The 15,594-nt window shown below is 36.1% G+C and overlaps 1 protein-coding gene across 9 annotated transcripts in view; it reads left to right on the forward strand.

Annotated features, from left to right (window-relative positions):
* Positions 1-15,594, forward strand: part of ppfia2 (PTPRF interacting protein alpha 2) — a 237,113-nt gene that overhangs the window by 71,546 nt on the left and 149,973 nt on the right. Inside the window, exon 1 of one of the 9 annotated variants that reach the window (XM_055189835.2) lies at positions 2,260-2,664. The exons of 7 other annotated variants lie outside the window; for them this stretch is intronic. In XM_055189835.2, the coding sequence (XP_055045810.2) occupies positions 2,584-2,664 (81 nt within the window). In that variant the 5' untranslated portion in view covers positions 2,260-2,583. Of the gene's footprint in view, positions 1-2,259; positions 2,665-15,594 lie in introns of those variants that run through there. One more of the 9 variants, XM_055189838.2, reaches the window with a different exon arrangement.

Consider the following 15,594-nt stretch of genomic DNA (forward strand, 5'->3'; position numbering starts at 1 on the left):
GCAGCTGTTGAAGTGATGATCAAATATGCTTGGAAGCATGCTGAACTCTTTCCCTGTCAGCGGTTTTTTTTTATTTTTTAGTTGCCACCCAGTTTAAGTTTAATGTCTTGCAGAAAAATTAATTTCTTTAAATAAACATAAAATATCAAATGAAAGAACAGACCAGCTTTCAAACAAAAACAAACAAAAAAAACGTTTCATCCTACCTTCATTTGTTCTCTTGTCACCTCTCAAATATTCAGCTAAAAGCAGAGACTATTTCATTTTTGTGAAGAACTTTAGTAAGAGATCAGATTCAAAGCCTGATGAAAACACGCTGTTTTCAGTGTTGTTGAGTAAATGCGTCTTTAAGTGTTTCAGTTGGGTAAGATAGCCACCCAGTGGATAATAGCGGACGTATGAACTTGAGTTATAAACTCCTCAGACAACGTTTTCTCTTTATCGATGAGATGACTCAACAATATTTATTGACATTTATCTGGATATCGCCATTAATTGCGCAATTGTAGAAAAATAAAAAATATGATTAAAGACTATGGTGTTTATTTTCATAAATCAGTACACAGCAACAGTGGCGCAGTGATACTTACGTAATGCGGTCTGAATCGTGGGGTTACCGGTGTATTTTATCACGGCTTAGAACGCGTTTCAACCAATCAGAATGAAGAACCAGAACTGCCCGTTTTATAAAATACTTTTGGTAAGGCAAACATTAATGTTATTGTTGCTTGTGCTTACGGTTAAAGGAGGAACACAAACCCACTTACTAACGTTCGACATATTGTAAGGTAACATTTTATACTTAGCTTTGTTCAGTTGGGTAAGTGTGCTAACCTTTATGGCACATATTGTATATGTTGAGAGCCACAAAAAGTCAAGGGTCTCTGATTCAATAAAGTCCAGTAAATGGACTCCTGCTAAGCCAGGCTTGTAGATTTGATTATCTTTCTCAACAATGGCAACATGTATTCACAGAAAAGCCAAGCAATGGAACCAAATTGAATGAGACCTTTAGATGTGCCCAGGTAAGTAGAAACATTGAATTTAAAGTGCTCTTCTATTAACTGAAAGGAAGCTTATCTTGGTCAATACTCAACTTGTTATAAATGGCTGTAGTGAAATTATTTCATGTAGAGGTGAGGGGGTATAGAAATGCTGTTTTTTTCCCATTGTCGCTTGGGTTTAGGGTTAGATTTCACATTTGTTTAAGCAGGTTATTTAATATACAGGTTTCTCTATGCTTTTGTCTATATTTAAGCCATGGTTGCTTGGAGTTGGGGTTAGAGTTGGGGTTTGGGTTAGGATGTCATTTTTATATAACAAAAAGTTGTTTTAACCCTAAACCCAAGCGAAAATGGCAAAAAAAACAGAAAACAAATGAGAAAACTATAAACAAAACGACACGAAACGATTCGCCATGTGGGTGGATGGGAGGGACTGGCGTGTCGTATGCGCGCGGGGTCGGAGTTTGGCGTATCTATTGCACGTCATTTGTGTGCTTTTTGGTGAGAATGGGTTGGTATTTTCCATGAGATAAACCTGAACTACATATTAACAAGTGAAACTGCTTTCCAGTTTGTTGTGTATGTTTGTATGGCGTTTACTTAATACTTTATTCTGGTATGAAAAGATTGATACATGAATATTTAAATGCATTTTTTCCTTGCAAGTTTTTTAAACTTTACATAATTTAAAATAATTCCTTTTCAGCACACATATATTCATAAATGTACTAGTTTTGGAGGTCATGACGTGATGTAGACAAACTTGCCATGATGTTATAATATCCTTTGAATACTCACTGTTTATTGTAATTATTGCAATTACAAAAATATTCTTCTTTTAAAAATCGATCAACAATTATGTTTTGTTGTCATGAGAGTAACCCTTAGGAAAATAAACCTTGGTTTAATTATTGCAGCCTAAAAGTTTATAGTATTTTATATTGCTTTAATATGCTAATATATTGTATATTCTATTTGGGATTGTAGCCTAAGGGAAGGAATAATACCCATTAAAACTTTTTTCAGCACTTGGTGCAATCATTGACGTGCATGAAAAATAAAGAGTCTTGTTTAACACCAAGGACATGTTTGTTTATGGTGCACTAAAACACTCTGGTCTCATGAATATGCGACACTGATCTCTCTCAGCATCCGTCCCGAACAGGGAGAGTCCCTCGTGTTGCCCCGCCCATTTCTGATTCTGCCATCGGATTGGTTCAACGGGTCTGACGCTTTAATAATGATGTGAAGAGGCAGCAGCTTAAGGAACAGATGGGCTGGTCCAGCACACGAGCGCGCAGCATCCGCGCTACGATCATGGAGCCTGCTGCTCTATACATCAGCTTCATATCTCAACGATAATGTCAGCATTTCACCGACTTCTTATCCATACAAGACGCCTGTCCGTGCACGCAAAAGGAGCATAATTGTATTTCCTTTCTCTCTTTGTGGATGTGACAAGTCCATCATCAGTTTGAAAGGGACTGATTCCTAATCAGTTGAACTTGACGACACGGATTTAATTCATACTTTGTAATCGGAGGCTTGTTTTGCACACTGCTGAAGAATTTGGGGAAATATGATTTTCTCCGACATGAACCCGGGGACTAATTCCCCGAAGGTCCACCCGCCCAACGGGACGAGATTTTACACATATCAGGCGAGTATTTAAAGTGTTTATCGCATTTTAACAACGACATGGATGCTCAAATAAATTTATATAACCAAATAAGTAATGCAAACATATTTATAAGACTCTTTTTTTTGTTATTTGCAGTTTAAGTCGCTTCTGAGATGCATGATGCATCATTCTTATATATTGTTTATATTTGCTAAAGTGTTCTTGTAGCACAACTGGTTTAGCATTGCGTTAGCAACTCAAAGCAAAGCTTACGGGTTTAAACCCCTGGGAACACGCATGATAAAAACGCTTAAATTGCTGCTTTTTGTTGCGAAGAGCAATAATTGTGTCTTCAGAGTTTGGTTTTAGTTTGACACGTCACAGGCGGACTTTCCAGTAGAAATAGACGCCGAAACTATGATCTTGTTGCGGATTAAGTCTGGATTGGAGGATTCAAGGCGTTAACCAAGTGAGCGCGCGAGCCGCTGTCACAGAGCGCGTGCATTCCTCAGGAGGCGCAAGCGCTTTATAAATAGCGTCAAACTGCAAAGACAGTTCATCAACGCAGTGGCATTTACAGTATTGCTAGTAAATAGATAATAATGTGACAGCTCCATGCATCTGTATGCTTAAAGGGATAGTTCACCCAAAAATAAAAACTCTGTCATCTTTTACTCACTCTCATGTTGTTACAATCCTGTTTATTTTTTCTGATGAACACGAAGGAAGATATTTTGAGAAATGTTTGTAACCAAACCAATCGTAAGCCCCATTCACTTCCATAGTAGGAAAAAAGAATACTATGGAAGTGAATAGGGCTCAAGAATGGTTTGGTTTTCATTTTTTGGTGAACTATCCCTTTAATGTATTACGTGCATGTAGCTACTTCACGCATAATGGAGACCGGGGCTATTTGTCACAATTGTTGTACGATTTTTTTATTAAGTTTTTTCCTTAAATGCATAAATAAATAAAAAGACATAGTAGTTGTATTTTTAATACTATGGTTTATAGTAACACTAATTAATAAAATTAATGACACTTTCGATAATAAACTTCACCCTTTCCTTAATGTATGCCATTGTAGTTTACTCTCATCTAATTTAGGCTCTTTTGTACTATGATGTATTAAAGGGGCCATGGCATGAAAATCTGACTTTTTCCATGTTTAAGTGCTATGATTGGGTCCACAGTGCTTCTACCAACCTTGAAAATGTGAAAAAGATCAACCCAGTAACTTAGTTTTGGTAAACGATTCTCTACAAGCACATGAAAAAATAGGTAGTTGAAATTTGGCTCTCCTTATGATGTCATAAGGAGCTCTTATTATAATAATACCACCCCTTAATCTGCACTATCCAACCACAGCACTGCCATTTAGTGCAGAGAAAAGCACAATTGAGTTTTAATTGGAACAAAACCACCATCATTGTGAATTTCATCAGCTCATTTGCATTTTAAAGCGACCCACCCAAAACGGCACATTTTTGCACACACCTACAAAGTGGCAATTTTAACATGCTATAATAAATTATTTATATGGTGTTTTGAGCTAAAACTTCACATATGTGCTTTTGGGGACACCAAAGATTTATTTGACATCTTAAAAAAGTCTTGTGACATGGCCCCTTTAATGAAATGATGTTTTAACAGTGTATTTGTGTGACAACTTGCCCCGATCACATCTAATTATTCCATCCAGGCAGTATTTCTAGGAAACCTCATTTATACACCGGAACCGCAATGAAGTCTCTTTGATAATTATACACCCACAGTAGATCGTCTTGATGTGTTAAATAGCATGCGCTGCTCAGCTGTGACCCAAATCTCATGCATTGGAATGAGGGCGGTGTCTTTAGATATTGATTTCTGTAATGTGAGGCCATGGTAACCAAGGCAGTAATGATATCGGAAAGAGAAAATGTGGCTTTAGAGAGGATGATTTCATCTGTGCAGCTGTCAACAGGTGCTGCAAATGCTTGTTTAACCCACAATATTGATACTTGTTTGTGGATTACAATGCAAGTTTATTTTTGGCTTGGTGTGCTCTAAAAATATTATGTTCAGGTTAATATTCAGTGTATAAACTGCATGGCATATTTATATGTATATGCAAGCGTTTGCGTGTGCAGCTTCCAGAATCTGTTCAGCTCTTGTCATTAGCGGTAAGGTGCTCCCCATGGAAAACCGCCTGAAAGATTTTTCCCTGATTTAAAGCAACACGATCTATTACGTTGGGTCCTAACAGTCTATTTCGCAGGTTACAGCCACTGCATGAACGACCTGAACAATCTAAGCATGGTCTTTCGAGGCAAGTTTGCTCTGTGAAAACAATCCAGTTGTTTACGGTCTCTTTATTTTCCACCTGTTAGATAAAAAGGTTCGAAATAATATTACTTTTTTCCTGAACTGGCTGCTGCTGTGTTTCCAGCCTTTTGTACACATGATATTTCTCACACTTTTCTTTAGCATTCCTCACCAGCCATTGCAAACATTGCACAGGGTCAATATTAGTGTTGGCGTAGCAAAGCACATCTCTAGTGCTGATGGCAGCTGTGTGTGCATTCTCCAAAGACAGGGTTGGCCAAGCACAAGACTCACTTTGCTAACGTAGTTGATCGACAGCAATAGCCTCTGTGCTAGTTGTACCCCTTTCTCCTCTTGGGGGCGACTAATATGGTTTACTTAAATAGCTCTGATCCTACACAGATTTTATAGCGTAAATAGATTACAGGTCGTGTAATCAGCCTCTGTCATAAAAGCGGCAAATATACAGTAAGCAATGTATAGCCCCTAGCATCTGGTGCTTTGTCATAAAGCGCAGAGAGCATAAGTTGATTACCTCGGCTTCTTCCCTTATAGCGTGTGCTGTTTTGGGCCAGCACTGTTAATAAAGACCAGTCAAGGGTGTTGTCATAGCCTTCCTGTGCCTTACCCAGTAGGATTAGATTGGGAGATGAAAGATTGTGAAAGTCTTTTGGTGTGTTTAATGGGGGGTGACCATTGCCTGGCCAGTGGCCACTAAAGGAAGAAGAGCTCAAAATATATATGAAATAAACCGTTGGCTGCATCTTATTGGTTGAAAGGGTCGTACTTGTAAATATGAATTTTTCATACTTTTTTTTAATAATAATTTGAAATCTCCCTCAGTCTAGAGGTCGTCCATTTAGCTGACTGTATTTTTAGACTTCTATATGTAAAAGACTTCAGTTTAAAAAAGTAGTTCACTCAAAATAAAAACTCTGTCATTATTTACTGAGCCTCAAGTTGTTACAAACCTGTATACATGTCTTTGTTCTGTTGAACATAAAGGAAGATATATGTAATCAAGCAGGAAATGGAAGCAGCATTGACTTCCATAGTAGGGAAGAAAATACTAAGTCAGTGGTGCTTAAACCTGTAAATTTCTTTGTTCTGATGAATGCAAAGAAAGATCTTCGTAATCAAGCATGAAACAGAAGCACCATTGACTTTCTTAGGGAAGAAAAATACTATGGAAGTCAATGGTGCTTAAACCTGTATAAATTTCTTTGTTCTGATGAATACAAAGAAAAATCTTCGTTATCAAGCATGAAACAGAAGCACCATTGACTTCCATAGGGAAGAAAAATACTATGGAAGTCAATGGTGTCAAATCTGTATAAATGTCTTTGTTCTGTTGAACATAAAGGAAGATATATTTAATCAAGCAGGAAACGGAAGCACCATTGACTTCCATAGTAGGGAAGAAAAATACTATGGAAGTCAGTGGTGCTCAAATCTGTATCAATTTCTTTGTTCTGTTGAACATAAAGGAAGATATATGTAATCAAGCAGGAAACGGAAGCACCATTGACTTCCATAGTAGGGATAAAAATACTATGAAAGTCAGTGGTGCTCAAATCTGTATAAATTTTTTGTTCTGTTGAACATAAAGGAAGAGAAACGTAATCAAGCAGGAAACGGAAGCACCATTGACTTCCATAGTAGTGAAGAAAATACTATGGAAGTCAGTGGTGCTCAAGTCTGTATAAATTTCTTTGTGCTGTTGAACATAAAGGAAGATAAACGTAATCAAGCAAGAAACGGAAGCACCATTGATTTCCATAGTAGGGAAGAAAAATACTATGGAAGTCAGTGGTGCTCAAATCTGTATAAATTTCTTTGTTCTGTTGAACATAAAGGAAGATAAACGTAATCAAGCAGGAAACGGAAGCACCGTTAACTTCCATAGTAGGGAAGAAAAAAACGATGGAAGTCAGTGGTGCTAAAACCTGTATAGATTTCTTTGTTCTGATGAACACAAAGAAAGCTCTTCGTAATCAAGCAAAAAAACAGAAGCACCATTGACTTCCATAGTAGGGAAAAAATACTATGGAAGTCAGTGGTGCTCAGATCTGTATACATTTCTTTGTTCTGTTGAACATAAAGGAAGATAAACGTAATCAAGCAAGAAACGGAAGCACCATTGACTTCCATAGTAGGGAAGAAAAATACTATGGAAGTCAGTGGTGCTCAAATCTGTATACATTTCTTTGTTCTGCTGAACATAAAGGAAGATAAACGTAATCAAGCAGGAAACTGAAGCACCATTGACTTCCATAGTAGTGAAGAAAATACTATGGAAGTCAGTGGTGCTAAAACCTGTATAGATTTCTTTGTTCTGATGAACACAAAGAAAGCTCTTCGTAATCAAGCAAAAAACAGAAGCACCATTGACTTCCATAGTAGGGAAGAAAAATACTATGGAAGTCAGTTATGCTAAAACCTGTATACGTTTATTTGTTCTAATGAACACAACGAAAGATATTTGAGCAATGTCTGTAACCAAACAGTTTTTGAGCACCATTAACTTCCATAGTATTTTTCTTCCCTACTGTGGAAGTTAATGGTGCTCCTGTTTCCTGCTTGATAACAAGTATCTTCCTTTGTGTTCAGTAGAAAAAAAGACATTTATACAGGGTTGTAACAACTTGAGGGTAAATAAATAATGACAGAATTTTCATTTTTGGGTGAACTATCCCTTTTTAAAGTGGAGGGGCAAAAACAGCCCCTTTATTTCAAAGACTGTTTTTGAAACACTCGCAACAAGTGACAAGCAATTTTTTTGGAAGTTCTTGTAAGTTTTTGTCCTGGAAACATGAGCAAGTGTCAGTTTTTTGTCGTTTCTGCATAGTACTGGGTAGCCCCATCCACATTGAAATGTTATCGGTTCAATGTCCCATTGTACATTGCTGTATGTTAAATATGAAATATGTTTCAATTTACTAAGAATGTACTGCATCTCTCAGCATTTTTTTAGACAAACCTGTTAACCTGTTGCATTGTGCCTGGTTAGAAGAGGCAATAAGAAAGACAGTGGAGAAATTATAAATTGGTCAAAAAGGGACCCCATTGGGTTGTAATTTAACTTATGCTGGGTTGAGTAAACCCAAAATGCTGGGTTGTTTTAACCCATTATTGGGTCAAATATAAACATTTTCTAAGTTCATTTGGGTCAAAACGCTGGGTTAAAAAGATAACCCAGTGTAACTAAATTATGGCTGATTCTGGTGCAAAACCCCTTTAACATTGTACAAATGTGCTAAATATGTGCATTATGCTTAACATAATTGAGTTGCACTATTTTAAGTATTTTAGCTGTCATTTTGGAGAACTTTTCTCACCTTTATCACAAACATGCCCTTGAGCAAATCTCTTGCCCCCCTGGATGGTCCAAGAGGACTGTCCATTGAAGGATTGTGTTGTTATTGTCCTGCTAAAGCATACGTAATGAGAGAGTGATGAGAAATGATGTGGGTCAGAGATGTCAGAGCATTATCGGAGAGATGGATGAAGTGAAATCGTGATTGATAGCGATAGAGGGTGTGGGTTTAATCAGAGTAATGGCTTGACCCTTCTGCGCCATTTACACCGGGCAGTCTAGAATACGAAACTAGTTAAACAAGCCTTGCACAGGGTCCTTTGTAATTAAAGGGACAGTTAACCCAAAAATGAAAACAATGTCATTAATGACTCACCCTCATGTCATTCCAAACTCATAAGACCTCCGTTTATCTTCAGTACACAGTTAAGATGTTTTAGATTTAGTCCGAGAGTTTTCTGACCCTTCATTGAAAATCTATGTACGGTATATGTCCAGAAAGGTAATAAAAACATAATCAAAGTAGTCTATGTGACATCAGTGGGTCAGTTAGAATGTGTTGAAGCATCGAATATACATTTTGGTCCAAAAATAACAAAAATTACAACTTTATTCAGCATTTTCTTTTCTTCCGTGTCTGTTGCGAATGCGTGTGACTTATGATATTGTGATGTATGCATTTGGTAAGCGTTTCTATCCTAAGCATCTTACAGTGCATTGAAGGAACACATTTTGTCAGTATGTTCCTTGGGATTCAAAATATTGTGTTACAAGTTAGTAAGACTTTAGATACATTTTAAACACTTAAAGATACCCAGCACTTTTTGTTGCTTGGTAACAACAGCATAGCAATCTGCCTTCAGCTATTGGTGCCACTCCTGTCCATGGCAAGTATGGTTTCTATTTGTTTTAAAGAGATATCTCATGCATTTGAATTGTCCAAAACCCCTCTACTTGCTTGAGGCCAACACCATCCACGCACATTCACCACAACATTTCACAGCAGACCGTCTATGATCACCAATGATTCAGTGCATGTCCTATTGTCTGTAGAGCTCTTGCTGTCAGAATCTGTGGTTACGTAATCTTATTCAATCAGACCTGATTAGTATACGGAAAATGCCTTTTAGTCACGTATGTCCCAAGATAAAGATAACAGTGAAAATGACAGCAGTACTGTACAGTATGCATGAAAAGAATAAACATACAGTACGTACTAACTTACTATACATACTATTTGTAATACAATAATGCAGATAGTATGTATAGTACACTGTAAAAAGTAAAAGTTGGGTCAACTTAAAGGGGACATACCATGAAAATTTTACTTTTTCCAAGTGCTATAATTGGGTCCCCAGTGCTTTTATCAACCTAGAAAGTGTGAATAAGATCCCAGTAACTTAGTTTTGGTAAACCATTCTCCACAAGCAGGTCATTGAAATTTGGCTCCCCTTGTGATGTCAGAAGGGGATAATACCGCCCCTTAATCTGCACAAAGTGAACATTTTAACTTGCTATAATAAATTATCTATAAGACATTTTGAGCTAAAACTTCACATATGTACTCTGTGGACACCAAAGATTAATTTGACACCTTAAATAAGTCTTGTGAAATGTCCCCTTTAAAAAAGTACTTCAATTGGTAATGGCTAAAAATGTGAATTTTTTACCTTACATTTTTCACATTGAAGTAAGTAGAGCAGCTTTCACTTTTTACAGTGTACGTATAATAATCTCCTACAATAATGACTGTTACATATTCAGAAGGCTTCACAAAAAAGTTTGTTTAACTTAAAAAAGTAAGTTACCTGGTTGCCTAAAAATGTTGAGTTAATTCAAATAAAAAAACTAATATTTTTAAGTTGACTAATATTTTATGTTGACCCAACAAATCTTTATTTAAAGCACTGACATTCTGAATTTAGTGTGTTTAAAAAAATCTTTGTGGTAAAAAGTAATTGAAATTGATCTTGATTTTAATTTAGGTCATCATCATAATTTTTCCGAGGCATTTTATGTAATTAAAAAAGGCTTCTCATTTAAGATGTCATATGCCAATATTACATTTACCATTTAATAAAATTGCATCTATACAACCTGTAATTGTGCAACCTGGTGTTTTGATCAAAATCAGAGATCAAAATTTGACACCAAGGCAGATTTTTGTGTTCTGGACCGCAGGTTGCACTTTACAAAAACTAATTACAAACAGCCAGAAAGCGACAGTCTAATTTGTGTTCACTCACCACCTCCCTAATAAAATTATGTATCTAATTAAATGCTCTTTTCAATCAAAGGTCAAATCAAAGCCTGTTTGTTGCATTATTGCAGAGATGCTAATATGAAGGATTTATTTATGGCTTGATTTTGCCAGATACATTCAAATTAATATGTGTAGGTCCGGAGTTGCTGTGTTTATGAATGATATCTAAAGTGATATTGAGCTGGCAAATACAAAGTCTCTCCATTCCTAGCTCTCTTTTTCCCCTGTGAGCATATCATCAAAGCAATTAAACACTTTCTCAGCTCTTTCTCTCTATCTCAGAGCGGACACGCTCCGATGCTGTCCCAACTAAATGTCAGGAAAGAAGTGTGACTTGGCCTCTCCTACTCATTAAAAGTGCAACTTTTCGTTTTGTTTCGGCAAGCACTTTTGAACATGGTGTAATTAGGGGTTGTATTTGGGTGTTACTGAATGTCAGCACTGTACCGTGATATGAAATCACACGCATTCAGTCATCTAATATAAAGAAGCCGATAAACACATGCACTGCAGAGTTAAAATATGATGATGTCATCAACAACGCATTTAAGGGCTGATCGTAGTGTGGTAATGCATATGAAAAGCTTTGGGATTAGTCAGCTTTGTAATAGTCACATTTTTTGGCGCTCTAGCAAAACAACAGGAATGTGTTGCTGGTTCACAAGATGTGCACATGGATTAGATCAGCAGGGCGTGACTACTGACTTTGACACAATGTTGGTGTTCTTTAAACTGTGGATGTCATTATCAATAGTACGAAAAGAGTCTGGTTAGTTGTTTTTTATTTGTTTGACAGTTTGAAAATTTCTATTTGTTTACCTGTACAATTTTAGTGTCAAAATCATTGCAATGTGTGTGTCGACTGTGACAGCTGACAATAACAAATACAAGATGGGATGCCATTCCCTCTTTGATAATGGCCATGGGCAGCTGTTTTCTGTGTAACAATCGTGCAAGGGATTTAATAGGCCAGCTGCATGGATAAAGTGTGAAAAAACTCCAAATCTGCTTGTCAACATTATGATACACTAATATATCTTCATATAAACAACAAAATAAATGCCTTACAGATTTTTATAGGGTGGTCCAGCTAATTTGCATTTGTTTGCACTAGGGATGTATAACGATTAATCGCGTTTATATTACGGGGCTGTTAAATTCTTTATTCTAAATTGGTTGAGAAATGTTCCATGGGTGTTGATTATTTTTCAATAACTGCACACCTAACCTTTAAAATGTCTTAAAAATAGGCACCAGAGCAATATTTTTGGTAACCGTGGTATAAGCGTAAAAATTGACTCCTTTCGTAATGGCGCGATGCGGCAAAACCACCTTGGGTGTCAAAGGCGTCATACCCATTCAAACTGAGGGGGCACATGCCCCATTTTTTTTTAGCCAAATGGATTTTGCATGCAACCTCAAAATCAAAGAAGTGTCCATTAATCTGTAACTTGTCCTTTAATCTGTTTAATAAGCTAAATATTATAAATTCTGTGCTGCATCCTTGTCACTTTTCGGATATTTTCGCCGTTTTGATAGTGTTTTGATCATGTTACGTTACTTTATTCTGGCGGCAGGCGCCGCAGACAACTCACTCGCAGACGTCATTAGCGTCTGAGCGTGCTCAAGGGCTCCTTGCTGTTGCTGCTGCATTTTGCTTAAAACGTGTAAGAAACGCTCACAACATTTCAAACCCCAGTAAGGTAATGTGGAGTTAACCTCTTTTGTGTAGAAAATGTATGGTTAAAATGTGACCGTCTCGATGTTATGTTAGTAGATTTCTATATTCATCTTGGTACAACGCCAAAGTTCGCCAGAGTTCACGGGGCGCGGAATCACACATGTGAGGTAAAATTGAATGCAAAAATTGGTTTCTCTAACAATTTTAAGTAAACATATTATTTTGAATCATTATTGAACATTAAACTCAATCATGTGGCTATTGCTTATGTCATTTTCGTTGTTTATATACTTAATGGATTTAAAATTACATACATTTTAGGATAATGCAGTTGTTTTGCAAAATGACGTAATTAAACAAGTCATTAAACAAAACGTAAATAAACAAAACATGCTGTTTCAAATGTAAATATGATGCCAATATCTAATTATCCCGAAGGAATAGTATTTGATATAAAAGTTAGTCAACACTTTTATTTTGGAGGTTTTTGCATGAAGGCAGGGGCGCTCAATGTAAGTGCCATGGAAAAGAAAGCTCTATAATATTTTGATTGATGTCTCTGTGTATGCACACATTTTTGTGAGCTGTGCCCACTGTGCCCCCTTAAAAAAATTGGTGCATGACGCCCCTGTTGGGTGTGCATTATTTTCTTATAATTTAACGACCTGTCATCAATTATTCTTACTTAATCTTTAGCAGAATAAAAGTTTTTGTTTACATCATATATGTGTGTGTACTGTGTATAATAACTTTGTATAAATAAATGCACATGCATGTTTAAATTTAAGAAATGTTTACATGGGTATATATACATTTGTATATTTATAAATACTTCATATATAAATATGTAATATTTCTTAAAATTAAACATGCATGTGTGCATATTTATATATACATAATTATTATACACAGTTCACACACATATATGATGTAAAGAAAAACTTTTATGCTGCTATAGGTTAATCGCGATTAATCATTATGCATCCCTAGTTTGCACTGCCCTTACCAAATGTCAGCATTTGTTGGCTTTTGATGAATCACAGTACCCTGTTGGTATTTGTTTGGGCAGTGTAAAACACTTTTCTTAACATTCAAATTTGAATTAAAACTGATTAAAACGTGGGACTTGAGACACTCATTTGCACTGTGTGGGTTGTGGGATAATATATTGATTTGGGTAATTCCTGCAAAACAGAAATATCTAATTATAAAGTTTCCAAAAACTAAAAAAAATTTAGAACTAACAAAACAGCAACAACAAATGTACATAGTTCATCGCAAGGTTCAGGTTTACTCTTTCTCACGAGTAATGTCTGAGCATGATATAGCAGCAGGTGGATCTCCTAGTACAGTATATTATACACAACAGACAAAAGATTAATGTCTGAAGTCATGTGTGTACAGTTTTTAAAAAGCCAATCTTCCATAACATTTAGGTCAATTGATGTGTCAAGAGCACTAAAATATTAATCAACAGAAAAATCAGTTTTTAGTGCCTAGAAGTCAGACCTAGAATACCATCTCTGCCCAGCGTTTCTTTAAAATACATTTATTGATTGATTTAGCTAATGTTTTTATCCAAAGCGACTCACAAAATACACAGCAGCCAATATACAAAAATTGTTGTTCATTCTCTGTTCCTCTTAGATTTTATTCAGTGGGAAAGAAGTGAAAAACATTTCATATTAAAAGATGAGCAGGCAGAAGCAGGACGTACTAAAAAAATCTATGTATACCTTTACCTGCAGGATTTTGTGGGTGGGAGCTGGACTAATCACAAATGTTGCTGGCAGGAGCAGGACAAAAATATAGATTGTTTTTGTGGGAACGGACAGAATCCTGCAAAAGCGGGACTGAAAAATCCATCCCGTGCAGGTATCTTGTCCATTTCTTCCTCCTTATACTGTCTCTGCTAGGTCACATCATACAAATATACATGCACAGACATGCACACACACGTGCATGAAAACATCTGTGCTGATTTCAGTATATTACTGGTCAAGAACAAAAGAAAGGCATGTTTACTATGATCAAGCAGTGAATTGTAATACTTAAACTTTCATTTATCTCTTTATTGGTGATCGCAAATCGAGAAAATTCAAGGAGATCCATGAATTTCCTGAATCCAACAGCACTCTAAAGCTGTGTGGCCTATTTTCCTCTGCGTGTATGTATGTTTTAATCAGTCCTTGTGCATTACAATCTCAGTGGGCCAGATGTGAGGGAGTTTGACCCACTTTGATGGATTCCACAACGATTAAAAGGATGAGTGAGCTTTCCAAAACAGTATATCCCTGTGCGTGTATGTGCACGTGTGTGTGTGTGTGTGTGTGTGTGTGTGTGTGTGTGGTTCTCTGCTGTGCATCAGGCCATCTTTAGCACACATTGGTCTTGTTTTGATGCACACATTTCCCTAGGGTCATTGTGTCATTGTTTATGTAGAAATTAATATTTTTTTATTATTTGGGGGGAGCAAGTGCAGATCTCTCCCACCATTCTGTATCTTCATCCTACTTTTTCCCTGTTTATGCTCCTTTTTATATAACGTCAGCTCCATTCTCCATTGAGCTGCCTAGCTAGATGATATCCCATTTTTTTTGGTATTATAGCATTTCCATTAATTTCCCATTCATGGTTCATTATTTTGATCAAAGTTCAAGTTTCAAGGCATCATTGCTTGCATCCTTTGTGAATACATCAGACCCAGAATGCATTGCAGATACGTGCTAGATGAACCCAACCTTCTAGGTTAAAATTTAATCTGTGCTCGGTTTTTTTCATTTAAAATGCCGGGTTGTATAAACCTATTGTTGGATCAAATGTAAACATAAATATTTTCTAGGTAAATTTAACCTTTAATTCAATGGCTAAGTTTGGCCTTTTTGACCCATTGCTGGGTTAAAAAAAACAAAACAAAAAATTGTTTGTATAGCTTTTTTAAATCATTGTTCAAGTTTAATCATACAATAAAGGTTTTGTATGATTTACATATTCATACGGACACTGCAAAAAATGATTTTCAAGAAAAAAAAATCTTAGTATTTTTGTCTTATTGTTTTCAGTAAAAATATCTACAAATTCTTAAATTAAGATGCTTTTTCTTGACCCAAGAAAATAAGTCTAGTTTTTAGACCAGTAATATCAAATTTAAGTGATTTTGTGCATAAAACAAGCAAAAAAAAAATCTGCCAATGGGATAATCAAAAAAATCTTGAAATTTTTTCTTAAACACTAAATTCAAGAAAAATGTGCTTACCCCATTGGCAGATTTTTTTGCTTGTTTCAAGAAAACCATCTTAATTTAAGAATTTTTAGATATTTTTACTGAAAACAAGACAAAAATACTAAGAATTTTTTTTCTTGAAAATCTATTTTTTGCAGTGTACATTTGCTACCTCATAA

This window comes from Misgurnus anguillicaudatus, chromosome 1, assembly GCF_027580225.2.
Source record: "Misgurnus anguillicaudatus chromosome 1, ASM2758022v2, whole genome shotgun sequence".
Taxonomy (NCBI): domain Eukaryota; kingdom Metazoa; phylum Chordata; class Actinopteri; order Cypriniformes; family Cobitidae; genus Misgurnus; species Misgurnus anguillicaudatus.